The sequence below is a fragment of the Thamnophis sirtalis genome, unplaced genomic scaffold (assembly GCF_051295495.1).
Source record: "Thamnophis sirtalis isolate CommonGarterSnake01/CBP01778 unplaced genomic scaffold, rThaSir2_p1.2 scaffold_1, whole genome shotgun sequence".
In the NCBI taxonomy this organism is placed as follows: Eukaryota; Metazoa; Chordata; class Lepidosauria; order Squamata; family Natricidae; genus Thamnophis; species Thamnophis sirtalis.
The window spans coordinates 73,553,022-73,580,085 of NW_028261381.1; the positions used below are offsets into that span (position 1 = coordinate 73,553,022).

At 40.9% G+C, this 27,064-nt stretch overlaps 1 protein-coding gene across 2 annotated transcripts in view; it reads right to left on the reverse strand.

Annotated features, from left to right (window-relative positions):
• Positions 1-3,899: 3,899 nt before the first annotated feature.
• CDHR5 (cadherin related family member 5) overlaps positions 3,900-27,064 on the reverse strand; it is a 37,433-nt gene continuing 14,268 nt past the window's right edge. Inside the window, exons 4-15 of one of the 2 annotated variants that reach the window (XM_087716170.1) lie at positions 25,557-25,649; positions 20,930-21,025; positions 20,076-20,186; positions 19,528-19,698; positions 18,338-18,428; positions 16,613-16,710; positions 14,736-14,945; positions 13,386-13,502; positions 12,060-12,132; positions 8,963-9,775; positions 6,161-6,297; positions 3,900-5,806 (exon numbers count right to left, since the gene is read on the reverse strand). In XM_087716170.1, the coding sequence (XP_087572296.1) occupies positions 5,318-5,806; positions 6,161-6,297; positions 8,963-9,775; positions 12,060-12,132; positions 13,386-13,502; positions 14,736-14,945; positions 16,613-16,710; positions 18,338-18,428; positions 19,528-19,698; positions 20,076-20,186; positions 20,930-21,025; positions 25,557-25,649 (2,499 nt within the window). In that variant the 3' untranslated portion in view covers positions 3,900-5,317. Of the gene's footprint in view, positions 5,807-6,160; positions 6,301-8,962; positions 9,776-12,059; positions 12,133-13,385; positions 13,503-14,735; positions 14,946-16,612; positions 16,711-18,337; positions 18,429-19,527; positions 19,699-20,075; positions 20,187-20,929; positions 21,026-25,556; positions 25,650-27,064 lie in introns of both variants that reach the window. The other variant, XM_087716163.1, reaches the window with a different exon arrangement.

A 27,064-nucleotide genomic window follows, 5' to 3' on the forward strand; every position in this document is an offset into this window, starting at 1 on the left:
TTACCCTCGGCTTCTTTCCTGCCCATACAAATTTGTTGATACCCTTCTGCCATTCTAAAAGATTCACATCTTTTTAAAGTATAGGTAACATTTGGAAGAGAAATAAAAATTTTGGTAAAATGTTCATTTTCACTGACATTCTTTTCATTGACATTCTTAATGTTAATATATTTATCTCACTGTATCTAACATCTGTGATCCATCCTACAGAAAATATATTAGTTCTTTCTCAAGCTTCTTTATTGAAACACATTTGTTGTCATCCTTGAATTTTTTTGTTGAAACATATTCGTTATTCATTTTTTTTAGGGCCAGAATTTTTCTTTGTATACTGTATTCTCATATTTTTCTTGCTGCTGCATCATACTAAGGACAGATTTCCAATTTTTCTTTCTTTTTCAAATGTCTCTTAAATAAGCCGGGAAGAAAAATGGGAAACTGATTATTCACCCACTTTAAAAAATCATTTCCTTTTATTAATAACTCTTACTTGAAGAGTTACTTTAAGGAAAATATTTTTCTTTTTGACATTTCCATAAATTTTTGTTACATTTCTTACATTATTTAACTATTGTTGGTTGCCATGCACTGAATAAATAAATAACATTGTTGATTTAATACTTATAGGCATATCACAGCATATTAACATATCACCCTTGAAATTATCCAAAAATGTGCCTAGTGAAGTGGTAACATGCTATTTTTCTCACCATGCTTTTTTAATGCTGGAATTGAGAACAACTTAGTGTAACTGTTGATGTTAATAGGATCTGGCTTTGGCTTTTTGTAAAGTTGGGAAGGTTTTGTATAACTTTCTGATAGGCAATTGTTCAATAGCACCACAAATTATGCATGAATTCAGAAAGAAAAAAAGAATAGCGTTTATTTAAAAAGCAACTCTACAGCAATTCTGTCTGTTCAAAAATAAATCTCAATCCTAGACAGTCTTTGCCCCCCAGATGAATACACTTAGAATCATAATCTTAAAAATCCTTTATTTTTCTCAGACTGGATCCCATTGGCCATGCTTCCTGGTGCTGACTGAAGATGGAATCCAGCACAGTCTGGAAGATTCTGTATGTCCCAGTGGTTGTTCCAATGCAAATTTAGTTTAGTTTAGTTTAGTTTAGTTCAGTTCACTTTAGGTTTTAGTTTAGTTTAGTGTCATTGCACCTCATACAACAAAATTAAATGCCATCTTCAGTGTATATTAGACATCTATATAAATAAAAATGTAAATGTTCGTTTGTTCAAAATCTTAAATCTCCGAAAGTTCTTCACCGATTGCTTTGAAATTTTGACACAACGTTGCATTCGAATACACACGTGTTTTTATATACCTGTATTATGTAGATGTCATAGCTGTGACAGGTAAAAACATGATTTGTTGAAAACCAGCGCCATCTGTTGGACATAAAAGCAACACACTCTATACTAAATATTTCACGATTCCATTTCAATGTTTCTGATTGCCGCAGCGGCGGTGTCAGCCTGAGGTGCAGCAGGGCTAGGGCGGCCGCTGGGTCCCCCATGAGGTGTGGCAGTGCTGGCAGCGGCAGCAGCATCTCTGGATGGGGCCATGGCCGGCTGAGGCTACTTCGCCTCTGCATTGCCCGGGGCAGCTCCTTTCTCCTCCTCCTGCTCCTCAGGGGATGCCGGCTGCCTCTTCTCACTGCTGCCACTGAGGGAAGCCGGGTCGGGGGCAGCAGCCTCCTCCTCCTCTCCTCCTCAGCCCGCCCGGGCCAGCGCCTAAGAGAGGCGTTGTCATCGTCGGTGGTGGCGGCAGGCCTTCCTCCCGCTGGCCTCAATGCAGCAGCAGCAGCAGCAGCCTGACTCAGCGGCAGAGGCGCGGGAGAGGAAGAGGATAGCGTAGACCGCAATGCTGCCTGGGTGGGCCGGCAGCAGCTGCAGCAGTGGCGCCGGCTTGAAGGACTTCCCACCCGGCCTGCTGGCCCAGCCGATGCCGCCTCCCCTGGCCTCCGCCAGCCTCTGCCGACGCCTCCATCTCTGTCTCCTCCTGCCCTCCCGGGGAGCCTCCAACTTCTCCTCCTCTGAGATCCTGGACGTCTCGCTCTCCTGGGCCACCGACTTGGGGAAGCCCAAGTGCAGCTCCTACGAGGAGAACAGCCCCGGCGCCATCTTCCCCAACCAGCCTCAACTGGCCCAGCAGCCCCGAGGCCTGACCAACGGCAGCACCCACCCGCCGCCCCACTACGCCCATGGGGGACACCCCCAGCCTCCCTCACACACTGCCCCCCGCCCATGTCTGGAGGCAATATTCCCTCTAATTTTTTTTCAGTGTGTATGGAAAAGTATAGTGTTTGAGAGGCATATTTTCATGCCTGAGCACCTAATTTTTTTTCACAGATGTTTCACAGAGCAATTGATTTATAGGATCCGAATTGGAATGGAGAAAAATGGTTTTGTGCGTGTGTGAGTGTGAGTGTGTGTGTTTGAGTGAGCGAGGGATCCGGTAAGGGAACTGCACCTATATAGAAAAGAAGGTAAATTATTGCAAACATGATCAGTCGAAGATAAGTATGGGGACAGGTAGTGCAGTAGAGAGAAAGTGATAGAAGAGTGGGAGAGAGGGAGAGAGGAAGAAAAAAGAGGGAAGAGAGACAGAAAGAGACAGAGAAGGAGAGAGAAAGTGACAGAAGAGTGGGAAAGGAGAGAGAAAGAGAAGAGAGACAGAAAGAAACAAAGAGGAGAGAGAAGGGAGGAGAGAGAAAGTGATGGAAGAATAGAAAAGGAGAGAGAAAGAGAAGAGAGACAAAGAGAAAGAGGATGAGAGAGACAGAGAGAGAAGAGAGGAAGAGGAAAGAGTAAGAGAGAACATCTCATTTCAATCCTGAGGTGCAAATATTCTCTTTGATTGGTAATTTTATTTGTCCATTTACTATCCAATACTCTCATTTCTCTTTAAATTCATCAAGAATTCTCTTCTTTTTATTGAATTTATCACAATACCTTAAGAACAACTTTTTCAGCATAGCTTTACAGCTATTTAAAATATATAGTAATTTAGGTCAGGTTTTCAGAACATTAGTCTATTTATAAGTCACTAAGTGCAAAGAAACAGAATTCAGAAAGTTGGCTTCCCTTTTTGTAATTGTCTATTGCCTGCTTAATTTTCTACCTACATTTTTGATAACTGATATTCACTGTTGACCCAAGAAGCCCATCATAGAAAGAAACCCTCCCTATGAACTTTGTTGGGTTTCCATGGAATGAAGTTTGATCTTTTTCTCAACCATACAGTAGCATATTCTTTCTAAGGAGGATATAATCAAGATAGTCCATAATTGCTTATCAATCTAACAGTATGGCAATTGACAATCTCTTTATATTTCAACTCTAACTCTTTCAGTCTTAAAGGTTTGGTGAGGAGAAATCCAAAAATTCTTTTAAAGAGGAAAAAAAATGCTTGTACAATTGCACCCATGGAGACATGTATATATACACAACACACAGAGAAACAAACTTAACAAAGTGCTAAGTCTGCCCACCAACTAACTAACCCTCCTTCCTTCAGCCCAACACTCTCACTGGCATCCCGGCCAGACGAGAGGGACTGCAGAGGGTTTCCTAGATTCTAGGGCAGCGAGTCATTCGATGGGAAAGTTGCCTTTTGGAAGGAATGACCTGGCTTGGCTCTCGCTTTCGATCTGCCACCCAACGACCAAACGGAGAAGCGAAGAGGCAGGAGAGATGAGGCAGGAGAGACGAAGTGGAGCCAAGCTGGTCATTCCTTCCAAGAGGCAACTTTCCCATCGAATGACTCGCTGTCCTAGACTCGAGGAGACTCTCTGCAGACTCTCTCGTCTGACCAGGATACCAGCGAGAGTGTTGGGTTGAAGGAAGGAGGGATACACACACTTGCGCTCTCTCTCGCTCTCTCTTTCTCTGTCTCTCTTTGGCAAATGGCAAATCTGAGCAGCCGCTGCTCGGAGCCTGTCCCATGCCTTCTCCCAACCCCCATACCCCTTCTCTCAGCTTCTTTCTGCTTTGTGGACCTAGAACTGATTGCTGTCTCCAGGCTGGCTCTCCTCTCCTATTATCGTGGAAGGCATCTCACAAAAACCACTGCGCGGCAGTTGGAAACGGCTGTGCGATGTTTTGTTGCCACGTGTGCAGCCGCGCAGCTGCGCAGCTTAGAGGGAACATTGTCTGGAGGGGGCCCATCCAGCCCGTCATTCTGGAGGTTGCCCATTGTGGGGAGCATGGAGGGCGCCAGACCGGGGCCTGTGGAAGCATCCTCCATGGCAGCTCTTGCAGGGGCCACTGAGAATCTCTTCCATGTGGGGGCCGGCTCTGCTGAGAGAGCCGTGGCCGGTGCAGCGAGTGGCAGGGCCCGCCAGGTGGGCAAGACCCTCATGAACCTTGTCGCTGCTGCCCGGAGGGAACCACCCTGGGAATGTTTCTTTCTTTGCATGCTGTTGGTAAATGTACCTGGTCCAATGCCTTTCCAGCAATTGAAAATTGTTTCTCACATGGACAATTATATGTTGCGTGTTCTAGAGTCAGCAAACCAGACAATCTCTATATCTGCACAGACAATGGAACAACAAAAAATATTGTATACCCACAAGCATTGTGAAATTAAACATATTAGAAACTTGAGCTTTCTCTTTTCTTTCTTTTCCATTTAACCAGACTGGGCCACAGCAACGCGTGGCCGGGTACAGCTAGTAAAAAATAAAACAAAAACACACATCCTTCATATTCTATACAACTGTATTGAAAACCCCTGATATTACATTAATATTGCACTATACAGTATATAGTTACTGCTTTGGAGTAGAAGCAGTATTTCAGCCTATTTATCCTTTTTATTGACCTGTACTGTCTGCCAGATGGTAATAGTTCAAAAAAAGGGTGCCCAGGATGAGATGGATCTTTAAGAATGTTTTGAACGTTCTTAAGGCAGTGGGAGCTCTTCCAAAGAGGGGAGAGGGCAACCAATGATCCTCTGGGCAATGATATTAACCAGATAAACATCTGCAAAAAAAGGGTACCAACTCATAACTAATACTACATTTCTACTACAATACTACACGTATGTACGTGTTCCAGGATAATGTTTCAGGATCCAAACTGGGTCAGTCACTGGGACCAGAGCTTCAGTCTTATGAGCTTCTGGACTCATGCTGAAGCCCATCTTCAGACCAGACCAAACCTCTGATCCCAGTGACTGTTCCAGATTGGATCCTGCAATAATCCTTCAGTTAAGCATATGGGCATAGAACCCTACTTCCCTGGCAAGTCCTTCTCCAAATCCGATCTCCTTACAATACCTTTGAAAAGCCACTTTCTTTTACAAAGCATCGTTCTGTTCTTCTGCTTCTTCAAGAGATTGGCTGGCAGAAGGATTAGCATCAAAGACCTGCCCTCTTCTCGCTGTTATGTTTACATCGCTGTCCCCTCTGCCACTATCGGTATCATCATAGTCGTCCTCTTCCTCAGCAGCACTGTCACTGTCACTCCCAAGCCTGTTCTGTTCTAGGTCACTGTCCTCGTCAATAATTACATCATCAACTTCTGTCACATCTTCTTTAAACCACACTGCCTTGTAGCCATCGTCTTCCATTTTCCTGTCTTTTGTCAGGATGGATCTCACTTCCTTTTCACTGTTTATATCAATTTCTTCCTGGATTGTTTTAAGAGCTGGCTTTGTTTTCTTGTTTCCTGATTCCTTCTCTGCATAACTCTTGGAGATAAGGCTTCCGGATGATTCCTCATTGTTTCCATCTGAGTTAGGGTTCTCGTCATCCTGGAAGTTGATATTAGAAACGCTTTTCATCAGCTGCAAAAGAGAGACAAATGTTTGTGCAATACTGCAAAGATAAAGGGAAGCTGATGATCAGATAAGACAACTAATCAGCTTAGAAATTACATTATTAGATCTGTTCCTTTCGTAGTTATATAGCTGGGTTATTTCTGAGGTAAGGGAATTGCCAGTGTCCTTTCCCTTTCAAGATACATTGGAAACATACTATCTGCAATTCCCAGCTAATTTCTTCACTGGCAATGCTGTTTTGCCATAATTACAACTTTGCAAGTTGGAAACAACCTAAATGTTCTTATAAAGTCCACAGCATTGGGTTTTTTTAATTTAAAAAAGTCCACTTCCTGAAATAGAGAAAGAAGCCCAACTTACTTGTGAATTCTCTTTTTCGAGTTCTTTTTTTAATTTGTAATACTTGTAGGAGATCAGGGCAAGCAAGGCTAGTGCAATCGCCAATAAGGTCCCCAGGGTGGCTCCCAGAGCAGCCATGTCTTCTATGCTGTAGAGTCCTTCTGTCAAGAAAACAAACAGACCTCCTGATATCCCCAAGTACATCAGATGGCTATTTCACAGCAGCTAAAAAGGAATCCTTTGACTTTGAAGAAGCAGGGTGGAAAGTATTGACACTTTTAAGTGTTGATGTGGCAGAAGCCTGCTGAGAATGCCATGGAGAACCAAGAAAACAAACTAATGGATCATCAAACAAAGCAACCCAGAGTTCTCACTCAAGACAGAAGTCACCAGCTCAAATTAACCCATGACCTGACAAATGCGCGCCTGACAAATGCGCACTGACAAAACCGCGCCCACAAAAAGCGTGCCATCCACAAACAACATACTGGGACACGAAAACAACGTTTTAGGGTTAGGGTTATAAACATTGTTTTTGCGTCCCACTATGTTGTTTGTGGATGGCACGCTTTTTGTGGGCGGTGGTTTTGTCGGCACGGTTTTGTTGGTGCGCATTTGTGGGGCGCACATTTGTCAGTGAACCAAATTAACCTACTTCAGACACATTATGTGAATGCTGAGTCCTCTGGGGAAAGTTCTAATGCCAGGAGAAGTGGAAGGAAAGAGAAGAGGATGATCAACAATAAGGTAAATAGACTTAGTGGTGGTTCACCATTGGAAGATCCAAAGGATTAGATTAGGGACAGAACATGATGGAGAAAATCTCTGTGGTTGACACTAAATTGATGGCACATACAGGTCATCCACAACCTTACAACAGTTCATTTAATCACCATTCAAAGTTTCAACAGCACTGAAAAAAGTGACTTAACGACTGTTTTTCACAGCAGTAACCCCATAGTCAAGTGATCAAAATTCAGATGCTTGGCAACTGACTCATATTTATGATGGTTGCAATGCCCTGGGGTCATGTGCTCACCTTTTGTAACCTTCTTACGGGCAAAGTCAATGGAGAAACCAGATTCGCTTAATAGCCATGTTACTAACTTAACAACTCCAGTGATTAACTTAACAACTGTGGCACAAAAGGTCGTACAATGAGACAAAATTCACTGAACAAATGTTTCATCTAGTAACAAACATTTTGGGCTCAATTGTGGTTATAATTCGAGGACTAGCTGTAATCCGTCAAAGGTGAATCTTGAGGGAGCCATGATTTGGTTTGATAGAATTTCCTGTGCCCCTTAAATTTCAGCATGACAAATTAAGAGAATAAACTGAGTAACATTTTTCCTGGCAGGGAGATAAAACTATATGGAAAAAATATGTATACGTAATTTCTCCATCAGGTTACTGTTAAAGACGTTATAGACAATGAACAAATGAAGATTTATTTTTGGCTTCTGTGGTCATTTTGTCTGTATAATAAACTAAAAGCCTTTGCATTAAGATACCTTTCCACAACCGTTATAATTCCCCATTAGCACAGCCAATAGTTATACTGTCAAGCAATTTTGGAAGCTAAAATATTAACTCGTCTTAAGACCACTGTTTTGGGAGACTGAATTAAGACCCTGAATGCTAAACCGGTCATCAAATGGCCGTGCCACAAGTTTTCATCTTGCTGGAAGCAAAGGTCAGTGCTGTTTTCTACAGAGATTTGTACTTTCTCATATCACAGTTCACATCTCTACACTATAATTACAAGGCAATTTTCCTGAATGTTTTATGGTATTAATAACAATATGACTATAATACCTTGCAAAGTGAACTCTGAAATAAGTGCAAGTTTCAATTACTCCTAAGAGTTTATCATTAACATGAGCTGAAATAATTAGTTCGTAGAGTCATATTCATTCCAGAAATAACATCAGTACCATCATATCATAAAAGGATTCTCTGCTGCAGAAGTATTAGCAACAAATAACAGCTCAATTGGATTAAAAATGTGATATATTGTATTAATAATTACATTAACTTGCTTTCCAAGTCCTTGACTTACAACCACAATGGAGCCCAAAGTTTCTGTTGCTAAGTGAGACAGTTGTTAAATGAATTTTACCCCATTTGACGACCTTTCTTGCCATAGTTGTTAAGTGAATCATTGCAGTTAAGTTAATAGCATGGTTGTTAAGTGACTCTGGCTTCTCCATGAACTTTGTTTGTCAGAAGGTCGCAAAAGGTGATCACATGACCTTGGGATCCAGCAACGCTCATAAATATGAGTCCATTGCCATGTGTCTGAATTTTGAATCGCTCTACATGGGGCTGCCCTTGAAGAGTGTTCCAAGACTTCAGCTTGTCCAGAACGTAGCTGCGCGAGTGATTATGGGCTGCATTGTTCAAAGACATTTCCATGGTCGTACAGCCAGCATAGCTATATGCTGAAGTGCACCGCACACAATGCTACTACTTTCCCACCGAAGTGGTACCTATTTATCTATTTGCATTTGCATGTTTTCAAACGGTTAGGTTGGCATTCAACATCATATCACAGTAACCACAATGTATACAGGCATACTCTATGCAGATTGCAATGATTCAGATTAATACTAGGTGACTACAGACAGTTTTCTAACATCCCTTGGTTGCCCTCTAATCATTGTAGGGATATTTTTAGCCTAAATATAATATGCCTAGATTAGGACATACAGTACTTCTATTTTCTTCTTACGAACTGAGGAGAAGTTCAAGGATATTCTTATTTCTATATGCATGATTTACTATGACCCCTCAATGTACACTTAATAACATAGACTCTACCTTCTGAATTAGTTGTGGGAGACATTGAAGGTCTGCCAGGTTCTCCTGGGTTATTTACTGATGGAGTTGTTTCCTCTTCAATAATAGGCTTTGTAGAAAACATAGAAGTTGAAGTTGAAGTAGAAGAAGTTGATCTACTAGACTTAGATGTAAGGCTGGTTGCAAAAGTATTTGCTACAGAAAGTGTGTTTGTTGCAGTTGGGGAAGATAATGAAGCAGAAAAAACATAGTCACTTTTTGTTGTAGAAATACCTGTTGGGGAAGGCTTAGTGATTCCAGGTAAGGGAGTAGTAGACTGTCTATCACCATCTGGTATTGAGCTTGTAGTGGGAGTCTTCGTGATTACAATTTTGGAAGAGGTTGATGACTGGACACTCCCACCAGTTGTTGCAAAATTACCTGGTGGGGTAGGTTTGGAAGCTCCAGACTGAGGAGGTGCTTGAGTGGTGGTGGGGCTTGAGGTCTTGATGGATTCCACTGTTCGTTGGCTTCTCTCTGTTACAGGAGAATTTGTGGTCAGAAACTGTGTAGAATTACCTGGGATGACAGGAGGTTTTAGTGTAGTTACAAAAGATGGAATAACGGAGCTAGATACAGAAACAGTCACAGGATTTCTTGTAATGTCTGTAAGGTTATCCTTCCCAGTTGTACTTGAAAGAGGTGATGTGGACTTTGTGGATCCAGAAGGTTTAGGACTACTTATTCCAGGTGGCAAAATGGATGGCTTTTGACTAGTGGTCCCTTTCCCTAGGTTGGTAGTAGAGGTTTCAGTGAAAGTAGCGGTAGTTACAGGTGGAACAGTTGGAGTTGGAGCTGTAAATGTAATAGGCAAAGGGACTGTTAAATGTGATGCTTCTATATCATCTAACAGTCAAATCCTTCATGCTTTCAAGGCACCAAGACCTAAGCACGGCAATCATTATGCAGAAATAATAACATTGGAAGAGTTTTACAATGCAAGAAGCTGCACAGACCCTATATAAACTGAATTGTGTGAGCAGAATCTTTATCCCAGGTGGTACAACATCACCCCAAGACAAAAGAGGGAGTTGATTTAGTGTAAGAGCTAGATTGCTCTCCCACAAACCACCAATGAATTGAGTAAAAGCCAGTCTCTCTCTAACTCTCCCATCACATTTCTTATATTAGATTACCTTTGACAAATAATTCTGTCTGCTTCTGGACTTTGTGCTCAAGGTGGAAAAAAATGAAACTTTGATTTTGGGTTTTACTGATTAGATATGTTTGTTGTTATAGAACTGGTGAGTTTATACTATTATGTAAAAGTAAAAGATTGAGGTTTGATGTTATTATCTTATTCTACTGCACCAAAGGGAGTTGGAAGTCAATGCCTTTTCTTTCTTTCTCTCCCTTTTTTACACTTTTCCTTTCCCTTTTTCCTCCCCTATCTTTCTTACTAGTTTCTTTTTTATTTTTGTATCTTATATTATTAATAAATAAATACATAAACAACAAAAAAAGAGAAATAATCATGCCTAGCCTGTTCCTATAGAAAAGAGCATTTCTCTTAACCCTTGGGAATGCTCTGCCTTTGAGCACAGGAATGGGGTGTGTGCAGTGGTGGGTTTTAAATTTTTTTAGAATCTCTTCTGTAGGTGTGGCCTGCTTTGTGGGAGTAGCTTGCCAGCCATGTGACCGGGTGGGAGTGGCGTGCTGGCCCTGTTACTGGGTGGGAGTGGCTTGCCAGTCATGTGACTGGGTGGGTGTGGCCAACTTGTAAAATGTGGTAAAACTCACTTAACAACGCTCTTGCTTAGCAACCAAAATGTTGGCTCAGAAACTCTGGCATTTGAAGCATGCAAGTCTTAAAGCTGTCAAGTTACAAGACCCTTGCACCCCTAACCCTTTAGAAAAAAACCCCCAAGGGTGTTCAAACTTGACAGCTTTAAGACTTGTGGACTTCAACTCCCAGAGTTCCTCCTCTCGCTCTTCATTTTGATGATGTGCGGACGGGCAGTGGGAGGGAGCTGGAATCGGTTCTAAACGGCACTGTAGATTTGTGAAACCTCTTCTATAGAAGAGGTTAGAACTGGCAGAAACCCACCCCTGGGTGTGTGTAAAATTGCTTCAAAGTGCAGAAACAGAGCCTCTCCAAGCAGGGATATATAATAGAATAGAGCTGGAAGGGACCGTAGAGGTCTTCTAGTCCAGCCCCTTGTTCAAGCAGGAGAACCTATACCATTTCAGATAAGTGACTGTCTAGACCAGAGTAGTCAAACTGACGGTCCACAGGCTGGATGCATCATGCGCTAGCTATGCCCATGCCCAGCTTAGCAAAGGGGGGGGGGAAGTCATGATACGTCACGTGATGCCGCCATGACGATGTGAGTTTGACACCCCTGGTCTAGAGTCTTCTTAAAAACATCCAGTGATGGTGCGCCCACAATTTCTAGAAGCAAGCTGTTCCCCTGGTTAATCGTCCTCACTGTTAGGAAGTTTCTCCTTAATTTCAGGTTGCTTCTCTCATTGATTAGTTTCCAATTATTGTTTCAATGAAGCATAGTAGATCACATCCATGGCAGACATATATTAGGATCAGGGGGAAAATATCGCTTTGAAATGGGAACAGCCATATGCAACTGCCAGCTGCCTCAAGTATAGTCAGGTATGGTATGAGAGCGAAAATATCTTGAAGACATAGCATCGTGATGGCAAACCTATGGCACACTGTCAGCAGCTGCTCTTCCAGATTCCATCACGTGCATGCATGCTGGACAGCTGGTCTGGTGTGCATGCGCACCGGCCAGCTGCTCTCCTAGATTCTGTCACACGCATGTGCACTGGAGGGCTGGTCCAGAACGCATGCGCACCGGCCATCTGCTCTCTTCTGGCCAGCTGGTTTTTGCATGCAACGGAACCCGGAAGAGCAGCTGACTGCCGCACACTCCAATTTCGGCATTCGGTGCCAAAAAGGTTAGCTATCACGACATAGCACATAAGCCATAGGACATGGTTGTGCTGAGGTTAGAAGGATGGACCTTTTGTTTAATGTGCTTCAGGAATCTCTGCAGTTCCTCTACAATCTCTAAATTTTATCTGCATCATATAAGACATGAAGAGAACGTTCCCAACATACTTGCCAAAGGTGTGACATCTATTGAAATCAGGGTGTTTGCTTCTTCCAGAGTATTGATGTCGGTAGCAATGGCCTATGCAAACAGGAAAGGAGGTGTTAGCCTTGCACACATATGTGCCCAATTCTATCAGTCCATTAAAAAAGGCAAGATATTAATTTGGATCTAGTTATATATGGCAGAGATGCCCCCCCCCCCTTTATGTACAATACCTGGGCATTACAAAGGAGACTTGCTGAAAGCATGTTTATGAATATGGAGATCAATGCTTCTCTCGTTTATCTATGTTTTGCACAACCTATGCAGTGATATCATTCTACTGCATGCAGTGGGAGTACCTTAATGTTCATTTCAAGATTCAATCTCCAGAGAAGATAGATGTTTAAAACCAAAGGTGGTTCAACAAAAGGTTGAAAAAATAATAGTTTAGGGTTTGTTTGTTTTTAGAATGATACATTTTTACAATACTTTTTGAACTCAGTAATGGCACTATTTATTAGAGCAATGCAAAGCTTTAATTTGGAGCCTCAGTCTGAACACAAACCAATGCTGCTTCTTTCAAATTAATTCAGAAAGCTGAACTGATATGACTGATTCAAATTTCCTTCCTATTTACTACAAAGCCAAGACAACTAAAATGAAACTTGATTGTACTCTGCAGAATGGAATGAGAAATATAAATCTTCACTGTGGTTTTGCCAGTGTAGTTTAATTGTTCTTAGAAGTACATCTGATAAAAGTCTTTTTGTTTGCTCTGTTTTGTTTTAATTGACTACTTAACAGCATTTAAATCCTTACTGAACTCTTTAGAATTGTATCTTTTAATCAATAATATAGGGATTTCAGCCTTTTGAAAAACCTTTTAACAGCTAATGATTAACATTGGAGTAAAAAACTCAATGATAGAATAATGTCAGCCATTAATGTTTCCTGCAGAGTCTTTGTTATTTCAAATATTTGACACATCTGCATATAATAGAATCATATTATTTACCCATAATGTGGTCAAAGTTTAATTTTACTCAGAAAATCTACATTGATCAATGTTAGATCATTAGATTGTTGAAAAATAAATAAAACTCCCTGGTGTATAAATTGTACTACACTTTAAAGAGGTTTGTTTGGTTTTGATTTAGTGCATTGTGTTAATGGCTGTCAGATTATTTTCCTCTGTCGAGTCACAGTCTTTCATCTATTTTAAATCAATTATTTTGAAGTGACAGATTATAATGAGAGAGACAGTAAAGACAGGAACTCAAGACAACAGTGTCATCTGGAAGCCTCAAACTAAACAGAAATGTTCAATAATTTTAGAAAAAGTTACTTACCAGAAGGGTAATAGGAGATGATACATTCAGAAGCTTAGTGGTCTGGATAAATCCTTCTGCAGTAACTCTGAAATCTGAACTGTTTTGTATTCTGTATCTGATATCTGGATTGATTTTCTAAAAGCAGTGAACAAAAACCTACATCAGGATTTAGTCAAACAAACAGCTTCACTAAATAAATTCTGTTTCTAAGAATTGATTATGTAGGGAGCATCCTAAGTAATATCCTAAATATCATCTGGATTACTTTCTGACTTTCCTGAAACCTGTTTTCTGCAGAAATAAAGACGTTTGATTCTCATAATCCTCCAGGCGGCATTCACCAGCATGGTTTAGACAATTGCCAAATTTTTGATCATCTGAAAACTGAATAACAGGACAACAGAATTGGAAAGGACCTTGGAGGTCTTCTAGTCCAATCCCCTGTTCAGGCAGGAAACCCTACACCACTTCAGACAAAAGGTTATCCAACATCTTCTTAAAAACTTCCAGTGTTGCAGCATTCACAACTTCTGGAGTCAAGTTGTTCCACTGATTAATTGTTCTAACTATCAAGAAATTTCTCCTTTGTTCTAGGTTGCTTCTCTCCTTGATTAGTTTCCATCCCTTGCTTCTTCTTCTACCCTCAGGTGCTTTGGAGAATAGCTTGACTCCCTCTTCTTTGTGGCAGCCCCCTGAGATATTGGAACACTGCTATCATGTTATCCCTTTCACAAAAGGCTGTTCTAGTGGAACTATGATTACTAATACTTGCTCCTGGGACCCTACCAGTGCAGTGGAGTTTGCTTGAGAAGCTGAGATGATTAATAATTAGCTCAGCTCCTGCTCCAGGGGATATATTGCTAAAGTTTTGCATTGTAGGAATGTCTGCTTTGTTCTACCCTTTGGCTACTGAATTTTTTCCTTCTCTCTTGGAAAGGCCTTAGTGCTTTTTCACCAACTCTCTCTACTTGGTGTACATTTGGTGGAACAACATATATGTTCCTCTTGTTCAATTACCAAGGTTAACTTTTTTCTCCCACCCATTATAAAGCAAAAACAATGAGAAAATACTGAGGTTGACTACTGGTGCCATTTTTTTTTCTGTGCCCACGTTTCTGACCAGGATGTCCTTCTTATCTTTTTCATCTTCCTAAGTCACAAATTCAAAAGGCAGCACAAAACTGCAGGTAAGAAGGTTTGACAGGTACCAGAATAAAAATGCATTATCAGAAGGGATCTGAAAATAGGTACAACACTCTACCCAGATATAGGTTTCTCACACAAATCACACACAGAAACTGACTTCATAACTGCTATCTTAAAAGGCTTTGCTCCCTGTAATATTCAACAGATCCTGAAATGACTAACATCTGGCAAGAAGTCATCATCTGCTGCAAATATCTGCAAGGGTTCTGATGATGTGTTGGCTTTCATGATCAATGACTTTGCAGGCTGGGCCTCAGATATTCTCCCCAGATAATTGGTTTCATTAAAGTAGGGACGATGATCATTTTTCCGTACAACATCAATTTTCACCGTGGTCTGAGAGTATCTGAATGCATTGTTTTCTTGGGAAGCCTGCAGAAAGAGAGAGTGAGAGTACAGATCTTCTTAAGGGCTAAAATGTAAAAAATTAATGGAAGGTAGATGAGGAGGTTCTCTGGAACAAAGATGGGTGAAGGTAGCATGTCAAAAGGCTCCTCCCAATGATGTGGGAAGGAACAGCAGAACAGGACTGTGAGGAAAGTCTTAAGGATCCCCAATTCAGAGCTAGAGGAGCCCACCCACCATATCCCTTACACCCAGAACTCTCAACACTACTACTACTACTACTACTACTACTACTACTACTACTACTACTAACAACAACAACAACAACAACAACATGTTTCCCCAAAAATAAAACAGAGTCTTATTTTCTTTTGACACCCAAAATAGGCTCTTGGCCTTATTTTTTGGGAGGTCTTATTATTTTTCAGGTGCTGGAGGCAGTGAGTGTAGTCACTTCATGGCTGCTGCTGGGTTGCGCTGCTGCCACTCATCAGCTGTTCACCCATGAGCCTGTGTACATGCTTCCAGCCATGCTTCCCTGGACTCTGCATCATGCCATTGGCCCATCCATGCCGCTGCATGTCCCAACACTGCCATTGCCTCCCTGTTCTTTGCTAGTGGCTTTTGCGGTGGCCATTAGCATGACAGAAAGGACGCGGTGGCTAGGGTTGCGGGAGTGGCTGTTAGGTAAGGGCAAGTGGGGTGTGTGGGGCATGTTCCTCCCTCCCTTCCCCCCACCAGCCTCATCTCCTCACCTCACGTTCTTTGCAAGGCAAGCAACCAGAGGAAATGGGGAGGACTGGCTGTGCATGCATTTAAATATTTTTGGGGAGGGCTTATTTTTGGTTGAGGGCTTTTAGCGCATGCGCTCAAAAACCTGATTGGGCTTATTATCTGGGGAGGTCTTATTTTCAGGGAAACAGGGTAATAATAATAATAGGATGGAAGCTGCAGAAGATAACAAAATACAAAGACCTCAAATAGAAATAGAATGACTATGGGAAAGGCAAGCAAGGGTAGTACCAATAGTAATAGGCTCCTTGGGTGCAGTCCCAAAACAACTGGAGCACTACTTGAATACCATAGGCATTGACAAATTTGCTTTCAGTCAATTGCAGAAGGTAGCTTTACTTGGAACTGCTTTCATCCTGCAACGATATCTGTAACACTGTCAAACATCCAGATCTGTCTCTCCCAGGTCCTTGGTAAGGACTCAATAGGTAGACAAAAATGCCAAGCCCAGTTTGAACATCTGGCTGACTGTGCAATGAATAATAATAATTTGGTAATTTGCCCATTATAAAAACCGTCAGAGATATTCAGGTAAGTTTTGGCTTTAAATAGATCATCATTAATTTGTTTCATTGTGTGTTATAGCAGGATATGGCAAGAACTCAGAGCTGACAAGATCTTCCCAGCAGTTTCAGGAAACAGCAAGTTCTAAAATTTATTTATCTTGGATATAGTTAATAGGTATGACATCTATTTCTCACTGCCTAGCTTAGCCTTGCCAAATCAAGTGCCCTTTAGATGTGTTGGATTTTAACTGTCTCTGTTCCCAACCAACACAACCAACCAACCAACGCTGTGGCAGCATATTGGGAATTCTGGTCTTCTTAATTATGTCCTCCTGGCAAACAAATATTCAAGAGTCATATTTTATTAACAACATACTAATGTTATCAGGAGCTTACCACAATATACAACATGAATGTCTTCAGAATGTTTGCAGGCTGAGTCATGGTAATGTTTCCAGAATCTCTGTTTATTTTGAATGTGTCATTATCATTTCCTAAGCACAATTGGAAAAAGAAAATACTTGGCATGCACGATTACTACAAAAAGAGTAGAATGAAGCTTCCTGACTGTGTCATGCACAAAATTGTGAGATTGTACATTAAGATACCTCCACTTGTTAACATTAAATCCACTGCAGTTCCAGGACAGGCAAAGAATCCTGCTGTCAGGGTTCCAACCGGTGCCCTAATTTTTCATGTTAGTTTTACATTTTATTTGGTAGGTATTTCAGTTTTATCTTTATTGTAAGGTACCCAAAGAACCTAATATTATAGAATGGCCAATTATTTATTCCTTCATTTATTCCTTTTTCTCAAAACTTATCTTTCTTCTACTGAAACCTGGCTTGGAAAAACAATGCAAGGATATATATATAAGTAAAAAGTAAAATGACTCAGATGCTATCACATCAATGGCTGCATTTTGGGGCAAGTCATTCTACTGTTACTTTCCCCAAATGCAGATCTATGGTGATCATCAGTTCCCCCATTGTAGCCTGGTGCCTTTATCACTATATCAAACTGGCACCAATTATATATGGACCCTAAAAATAATTACACAGATTCTGCCTGCCATTTTGTGTATTTAAGTCCTGGGAAAATCCACATTGGTATCATTCTGCTGGTGTTTGTACAGTAATAAATGCAAAATTTCAAACTAAAGAAAAAAAGGGAACTAGAACTCATACATGAATGTCCTAGATGTATCTAAAACCTAGAAGTTGAATAAATGCTTGCTTTACTTGTTGATTTGTTGGGTTTGAGATATTATCCAATGTATTAATATTATTTCTAACATCTTTTGCTGAATTGCTTCCAAGTACAGATTGAAGTAAATGTAATGTATAAGATGCTTGAACCGAATTAAACACATCTATCCATAGCTATTTATTTATGTGGTTCACTTCCAACACCACATTCCCAGCTATAATGTAATGTCTTTGATTTGTCTTAGTATGATAGTGTGATCCTAGTCATTGCAATTGAAAAACAGGAGTTATTAATAGCATGTTGTGATAACTCAACCAAGTACAGTTTATTCAACTAAAAAGATTAAATACACCATGGGTAAAAACATGGTGTGGCATGTGGTATATTACAGTGACCCAAACCATGGGTCACACTTGACACCCTCATTCCATCTGCAGAGAAGGTGCTGCTGAAATTGGGTGCCAAAATGGATTTGTCAGTTTGCGGGTTTGGGGGAGACAGTTAATTAAGAATAAGGGTGGGAATGCGGTCTATTTTCAACTTCTAAAGTCCAAATCCTTCCAAAAATATCCTGAAATCACACTGTGGAATTCAGTCATTTGGTTAATAAAGTTCAATAAAGTCACTTCAATTTGGAGGCATTTAGAGGAGAGGATTTAAGAGTTTTTATGAGGATAATCTGACTCTAAGTAGTTGGATTACAAATCTTTCCCTAGTTTATACTTGAGAAACTCAATACATATATGTAGAATATAAGTAGAAATGCGGCACTATTATTAAATAACTTCTTCATTGTCCCTGAATCTGGATGAAGCTTGAAAGTATCAAGCCTAGAAAATCAGTAGCTGATTTTTAAATTACTTTTAAATTAATTTTAAATTTACATTAAAATGGGGCTTTTAATCTACTCACCAGCAACAATTTCATATATCACTTTCTCATTCAAACTTTTATCCCCATCAATAGCATAGAGGGGTCCTGGCTCCAAGATCAGTGGCCCACTCTGCAATGGCAATAAAGATAAATAATTTCCTGACAGTTCCAGTAATTTGTTCATTTTCTTTCTTTATTTATCAAATGTAGTCCTTGTCCTTCTCTTCATAGACAGTATACAAGTAAAATAGTAAAACTGTATTTAAAAGTTATAGAAGAGGTGAAGAAGATTAAAAGTCAATGTTAAAAAATAATGAAAAGACAGAAGGAGAGACTTTAGGATGCTAACCTGCCCCATGGCTATATGTTCCTCTGTGAACCCTAAGCAAGAGAGCAGAGCCAGGTCTTCAGATATTTCTAGAAGGCCAGGTGATTGGGCCCCTGCCTTGCCTTTGGAGGGAGAACGTTACAAAGGACAGGGGCAACAGCAGAGAAGGCTCACTTCCTGGACCCACCAGTTAAAATTCTGCAGGAAACCCTCCCTGTCTGACCAGGTGACATGAGGATTTAATGATGCATTATAGATTTGTTCTCAAACTCATGTTGGAATCCATAGAGTGATTCATGAAATAAGACAGCCCAATTACATAATTTCACAGTGAGAAAGCGATTGTATTTCTTGACTCTTTAGGAAAAATAGTCTTCGAGAAGTCCATGTTCAGCCTGTTCTTTCATGTCAACTTTCTCTGTCACTTTCCAGTCCATTCACCCCTGCTTTCTGTCTTATCAAAGAGACCCCATCAGATACGTGCCCTGCCCTGAACCTGCTGGTTTGAATGCTACAACAAGTCACAATGCAATTATGGGCACACAAGCAAAAATTCATCTTGGCCTCCTGATGAACTAATGTGGCGAGGAGAATAACAACAAAAGTAATCAAGTCTCAGATGGTTGAATTGTAAACGATGGAAACATTCTGTGTTCACAAAGTTTAACTACATCAAATACCTCTCTTACTAAAGGTAGTACATATCTTTCTGGTTGTGGTCCTCTTTGGACTCTGGGTTCAACCAAGCAGGCTGAGTACCTGTGCCCAAGTCACAGCATTGCTATAACGGGAATTCTTGGAGGTTAAATGAAAAGAGCAACACAAGGCCAAGGAGAAACAAACCAAAATTAAACAGGGCAACTTGGGGTAGGGGACCAGTCTAAGCATCTTGCTAACGTACCGCTTCTTCTGAAAGATTGACTTTGCTGGTATAGCCAAGACTGATACACACTTTGCTGCCTCCAACGGCAGTACATGGCTGAAACCAGGGAGGCTTGAGATCAGACTGTACAATCTGTATGGATATTGTGGCTGTGGCTGTGTGTGTCCCTGCCGCACCAGCATTTCCATCCTATGTAACAGAAAAATGGAGGAGAATAAATTGGAGAAGGTTCATAGGCTAAAAAGTATCTTGAAGTATTAGATCAATCCCTTCTAGTACATTTGCAAAAGGCAGCAGGCTGGATGATGATCCAAGAAATGGTACGGTTTATACCCATTATTTTGTAAAAGCTAACATTGAGTGATAAAGAGCCTCATATGATCCATAGTGTGGATGCACAATTCTGCAATCACCATCTTTCAATGGGGAAATGTTTTCTGTTTCAACATTTAAGCTAAATGTCTCGGAACTGGCAGATATCATGATTGGCAGTTTCAGCTTCAGAAGGAAAATTAAGCAGATGATAGAACATGCATTGCAAATATTTTGTTTGCAATAAAACTCACCATGGCCCTTAAAGTAAATCTCATAAAATTAATTGCTTCATAATCCAGGGCTTTACGCAAGTAAATTTGTGGGTTGTTAATTCCTTGTATATTGAAATAGTCCATTGCTTCCTATCAGTTAACAAGAGAGAATGCCAATTTTAATTACAGACATAGGAAATAATGCATGACACATACAATTCTGAGCTCAGTATATGTTTGTCCTCTTACTTCCAACCTCATGAAAAGTGAATCATGGAGATTCTATACTGTTTTTCTTCCTTTCTACAGACTAAATATAATTGTCCATAAATTGATGAATTTTTAAAATCTTGTTTATGACATTTCTTCTGCTGAGAGATACTAATTATAGTGATTAGCAAAACAATACAGGGCAGGGAATATATTGGAGGGAGAAACTCTGTCCAATGTAAATTCATTTTACAGTTGGAGTTTTCTTAATTTTTCAGGCGAAAATAACCTACTCTCTTCCAACACACCCCCCCCAAACCTTATTTCATGGTTGAATGCTCTTATCGACACATTCCATGATTTATCTAATATGACCTTTCTGTAGATTAAGCCTGTTTTCAATTGACAAATGCTTCTTTTTACTTCCACTTTGTGGAGAAATGAAACATGCAGGTGAACGTGTGGTACTGTTCTATCTGATAATGTAATTACTAAGCCGTTTGGCATAAGACAGTTTTTCAGTTCTGATTCCCTCACTTCTCCAGTCTAAGCAGAAAAAGAGGCAATCTGCAGAGAAGAGGGAAACAATGTGTATCCTGCTTTGGAAGACTGCTTGTCAAGAAGAAGTTAGCCTTTGAATTTATACTCTACATCTCAAGAGTTCAGTTGAACTATATACTAACTTGACTTCCTTCAAGGCTGTAGTACACTGGATTTAAATCAGCATCAGTAGCAGTTACGCTTGTCAGAGGTACGACAGTCGTGTTCACTTTTGTATCCTGAAAAGGGAAAATGTATCTTTAGAGGTTTATTGGATTGATCCACAGAAATACACATACAACACCCAGGAGCTCCAATCCAAAAATGTAGCCCAGAAAAATAAAAAAAGAGCAATGAATTCAGGACAAAATTAGGCCTGATCTTAATTTCATTAATTACAATCTACATGAGGTAAATAATACCCAGGAAGTGGTCTGAGCAAAAGATTGGGTGGTAAAAAGTCGGTCTTTTTCTATCTCAGGAAAAAAAATCGGTATACTGATTTACATTTTAAGATAATCTCCATTAATACCACGATACCTTCTAAAGGTTCAACTTGCTGATTGGGACAATAAAATTATCATCAGATCTGCTTTGATTCTGTAAATTCAGTCACTTAACAGAGAGCCAAAAGTCAGTTTCCAAAAGAGCTAAGTTCTATCTACTATTTACTTTTTCCACAGTAGCCTTATTTTAACCTTAACATTACTTTACTGATCAGCCATGGAGCTGAATGACTGGATGGATTTTCAAATTCCAAGTTTCAAGTTCTAGGCCTGCTCACAAACCAATATAAAATACTGTGCATTTCAAGTAAACAAGTTACATACATACATACATACATACATACATACACATACCATGTTTTCCCAAAAGAAGACAGGGTCTTATTTTCTTTTGACCCCTGAAATAAGCACTTGGCCTTATTTTTGGGGAGGTCTTATTATTTTTGAGATGCAGGAGGCGGCAAGGGTGGTCACTTCATGGCTCCTTCTGTGTTGCAATATTTTCAGGGAGGGCTTATTTTCAGGGGAGGGCTTATTTTAATGCATGCACTCAAAAACCTGATTGGGCTTATTATCCGGGGAGGTCTTATTTTATGGGAAACAGGGTATATGTTTTTGTAGATTTTCATGGGTACAGGTATGCAGGTCTTGGCGTATTCAGGTCTTTTCCTGTGTAAGATTGAGAATATCTTGGCGACATTTCGACAAGGTCCCACTCACCATCTTCAGGCTGGTGCCTTCGGTTTCGTGCTTGTGCGAGCAAAGTGTGATCGGAGCTGCCGTTTTTCTATAAATATTGGTGGAGGTCTGTGGAGTGCTGGCTTTGTTGCTGTAAGCAAGTTGGTTGACTGTGTTGTTACATCTTGATTAGTTGATGGAGTTGAGGTATGCAGATTAGTCGGCTGTTTCATAACATCCTGTGTGTCAGAGGTACTAGCTGTGTGCCCATTAGTCTTTTGTATTGTAACGACCTGGATAATGGGCTGTGTGATGACATCCTGAGCTCTAGTGTAGTGATATCCTGAGTCCTGTGCTGCAACATCCTGGGAGGTTGGCTGCATTGTAACATCCTGAGCCTTAGTGTTATAACCTCCTGAGTTCTGTGATGTAATGTCCTGAGCAGATGGCTGTGACGTAACATCCAGGGCTTTGGCTTGGCTTCGAGTTTGCGGTCTGGCCATGTGTTCATGGTGTGTGTCAGTTTGCTGTTGACAGTTTTTGAAACTAGCCCTAGTCAACAAACGAGTCCCAGCCATGAAAACCGACACCGGACCCAGAACAACACAGGACGCGACCACCAATCACCCTCGCCAGACTCAAACCCAAACCCATCCCATAGATGAAATGCAACCACCACCCAGAAGCCAAACATGGATGCATCACCAACTGCTGCACTCCCCTCTGACCCCCACACAAATCAAACTGACACACACCATGAACACATGGCCAGACTGCAAACTCGGTGCCAAACCAAAGCCCTGGATGTTACATCACAGCCATCTGCTCAGGACATTACATAACATAACTCATGAGGTTACAACATTAAGGCTCAGGATGTTACAATGCAACCAACCTCCCAGGATGTTGCAGCACAAGACTCTGGATATCACTACACTAGAGCTCAGGATGTCATCACATAGCCCATTACCCAAGTCGTTACAACACAAAAGACTAATGGGCACACAGCTAGTACCTCTGACACACAGGATGTTACGAAACAGCCGACTAACCTGCATACATCAACTCCATCAACTAATCAAGATGTAACAACACAACCAACCAACCCGCTTACAGCAACAAAGCCAGCACTCCACTATTTATAGAATATTTATAGAAAGACCGCAGCTCCGATCACACTTTGCTCGCACAAGCACAAAGCTGAAGGCACCAGCCTGAAGATGGCGAGTGGGACCTTGTTGAAACATCGCCAACATACTCTCAATCTTACAAGGGAAAAGACCCGAATACGCCAAGGCCTACATGTGTGTGTGTGTGTGTGTGTGTGTGTGTGTGTGTGTGTGTATGTATGTGTGTGTATGTATGTGTATGTATGTATGTGTGTGTGTATGTGTGTGTATGTGTGTGTACATACATACATACATACATACATACATACATACATACATATATATATATATATATATATATATATATATATATATATATATATATGATTTCTGAGGTTTTCGTGGGTGTTAGTATGTAGGTCTCTAGTTATTCGGGTTTTCTCCCGTGTAGAATTGGAGATGTCTTGGCGACGCCAAGGTTTTCTACGTGGGAGAAAACCCGAATAACTAGAGACCTACATATATATAGACAGAAACCCAACGGCTAGCTGATGAGAGCTAAATAGCTTGAAATAGATCTATACCAGTCCCTTTATTTATTTATCAGCACAAATATAACAAATGTAACAAAAAGGCAACAGTAAAAAATATTGGGTTTTTGTCTGGATGGTCTCTTGTGACGAGCCGAAGGATAGAGAATGGAAGTGTGACCTCCCTCCCATATTTGGGCATACCAGGGGTTGTTACTTTAAATATATACCTTTCACCCTGGCCTGGCTGATAAGGAGTCGAGTTCTGTAGCTCAATGGTTAACACATCTGCCTAAGAGGCAATAGAGCACAGGTTCGATTCCCAGCAAGGGTATGGCTAGCTGATGAGAGCTAAATAGCTTGAAATAGATCTATACTAGTCTCCCTTTATTTATTTATCAGCACAAATATATATATATATATATATATATATATATATATATGTATGTATGTATGTATGTATGTATGTATGTATGTATGTATGTATGTATGTATGTATGAATGAATGAATGAATGAATGAATGAATGAATGAATGAATGAATGAATGAATGAAATGTTAGCAAAACGGAGACATTGGGAAGGGCATAGGAAAATTTGTTATAAGTAGAGGGAAATCTGAGCTGTGATTTAAGATAAACATACTTTTCATACATTTTAGAAGGTAAGCAGTGTGAAGGCCCGTTAGAAATAAATCTTGGAACATTTTAAATGTGTTAAATTATTATGCCCATTTCAATTAATGGTGGAATTGGTTGCATTTCAGTAAACTGATTTATAATAAAGAAAGGCATTAACCTATATTTTATTTAATTTGGAATTGATTTTTTTACATTGTATCCACTAATCAGATTGCATACTTTGGCAGAAACATTTCTCCAGCCTGCTTCTGGCCCTTAGAAGCAAATTTGGAGGGTGAAGAAGGCAGGCAGGCAGGCAGGCAGGCAGGCAGGCAGGCAGGCAGGCAGGCAGGCAGGAAACAGTATTTAAACAGAATAATTTGGATATCACTTTCTGAAGTAATCCTTATTTTATGGCCACAGTTGGGATTGGAAGTTTCATTATATGGTCAGTGCAGCCATAAGTTGCATCGCCACATAACTAGACCAGATTTTATTATCATTTTACCATGCTGATAAAGTGAATCACATAGTCAGTAAACAAATCAAGTTTTCCAATTGACTCTTTTGTTAGACACTGTTTGGGAAATTCACAAACTGCAATCACAGGACCACAGAACACCACAACCAGGCATAAATGTAAGCTGGTTGCCAAGTGCCGGAATTGCAATCATGTGACTCTGGATGTGATGCAAAGGTTATAAGTGTGAAGATATAAATCACTTTTGCTGAGACCATTATAATATTTTGAACCATTGTTAAATGAATGATTGTAAGTCAAGGACTACATATGAAAGGGATGGGACCTGATATTTTACAGAGACAAAAAATTATCAGCAAAGGATATGTATTTTACAAATAACAGCATATGATTTTGTGATGTTATTCTTTTGGAAATTCTGCTAAATAAAACAAAGTAGGCATATTAAAATAAAGACATGCATAAAATCCTTAGAAAGAAGCAGAGCTGCCTAGAAATTTGAATTGTGCTACAACTAGTTCAATGATGAAGGTGTGGGATATATCACAAATGTATATGGTATCTTGAATGCTTTTTTCCAAACTATTGTCCTAATTTCCTGTGATGATGCAACGCCTAGTAGCAATGCCCATTCAATAATCTTTCTTAGCAGGAAAAAAAAAGCTTTATACATTTGACGAGTGTAACTTTGTGAGTGGAATTTTTCATCTTCCTTTACATTAGTTCACCGATACATGTATGTATTTCTCGTACAAAGTGATCATTCTCTCAATGTCATTGGCTCACTGGAACTATAATCATGTCCTTATTACTACATCCTGAGGGGACATATGAATACAATGGTTTACCTCAGGAACATCAACGGTGATGTTAGTTTGCTTGAACACCGGTCCATTATCATTTTCATTTTGAATTAAAATTAGAACTTTGATATTTTCTATCTAGGGGTAAATAAAGCAAAAGAAGGTTATCGGTGGATTTCAAGCTCAAAAACTCTGAAAAGCAAGAGCACATTGATTAGCCTTCCCCTCCCCCCCACCCCATTTGCTTCTTCATAAGTTTGGCTCGGCCCCTGCTAAGGTCTTGACTGAATCCCTGTTACCTGTGCTCTCTCACAGTCAGAAGAAAGTCTTTTGGGATCTATTCCTACTAAATTGGATCAAAACTACTTTGGCTAGATGTGTCTCTGGAAAAAGTATTTTGTGACCCAAAAGAGGCACAGCCTTGCATTATAATACACACTTTTCATTCAAAGTTTGAAGATAGTGATTTCATCACCCTATATTCTATCTGCCCCTTTTCTTTGTCACTCTGAATTCTGATTTAACATCTAGCCTGTTTCCCTGAAAATAAGACCTATCCAAAAAATAAGCCCTAGAGAGGTTTTACACATGCAGCTAATATAAGCCATACCCCCAAAATAAGCCCTACTTAAGAGACGGTGCAGCTGACTGCTTGCCCATTCTATCGGGTTGCTTGTGGTGCCATGGCCCCAGAGTGAGACTGGGTGGTGGTGGAGCTGCTGCACACGCCCAGCACCCGCTTACCTCAGGACCCTGTAATCAGGCCACCCATGCCCCTACACCTGCCTTGCAGTGGCAGCAACACCAGCAGCCATGTGCAGTAGAAGCCCACCGGCTCACTTCTTCTGCTTTCTCATGGCCGCAACGGAGCAGAAGGCCAAGTGGTGTGCTGGTGCTGTGGCTGCAAGGCAAGACAGATGTTGGGGAGTAGACAGCCTGGCTTCAGGGGCCCTGAGGTAAGCAAGTGCAATGCATGTGGGGAGCTCCAACCCCTGCCTCGTCTCGTGGCCATGGCACCAATGCATCGCTTGGCCTCCTGCTACGTTGTGGCCATGAGCAAGCAGAAGAAGTGGGCCAGCAACCATGCGGGATCCTGCTGGATGGGGCTGTGAGAGCTGCCACGGTGAAGCAAGGCATGTGTCAAGCCTTGACACACGTTTCAAGCCATACTTAAGAGCCTGTGCAGCCAGCTGCTTGCCCATTCCGTCTGGGTGCTCATGGTGCTGCAGCTATGAGGCGATGGGGTGGTAGTTGAACTGTCCTATAAGCCCTGAACCAGCTTACTTCAAGTGCCTCACAGCCAGACTATCCACGCCCTGACACCTGCCTTGTGGTGACAGCACCAGCGGCCATATGCAGAGGAGCCCACGTAGCTGCTGGCCCAGTTCTTCTGCAATGGAGCAGCAGGCCAAGCAGTGTGATGGTGCTGCAGACGCGAGGCCAGGCAAATGTCAGGTTGTGGATGGTCTGGCTTTGGGAGGGGGGGGGCTGAGGTAAGCCAGTCCAAGGCACGTGGGGAAGCTCCACCCCCCCACTCATGGCCATGGCACCAG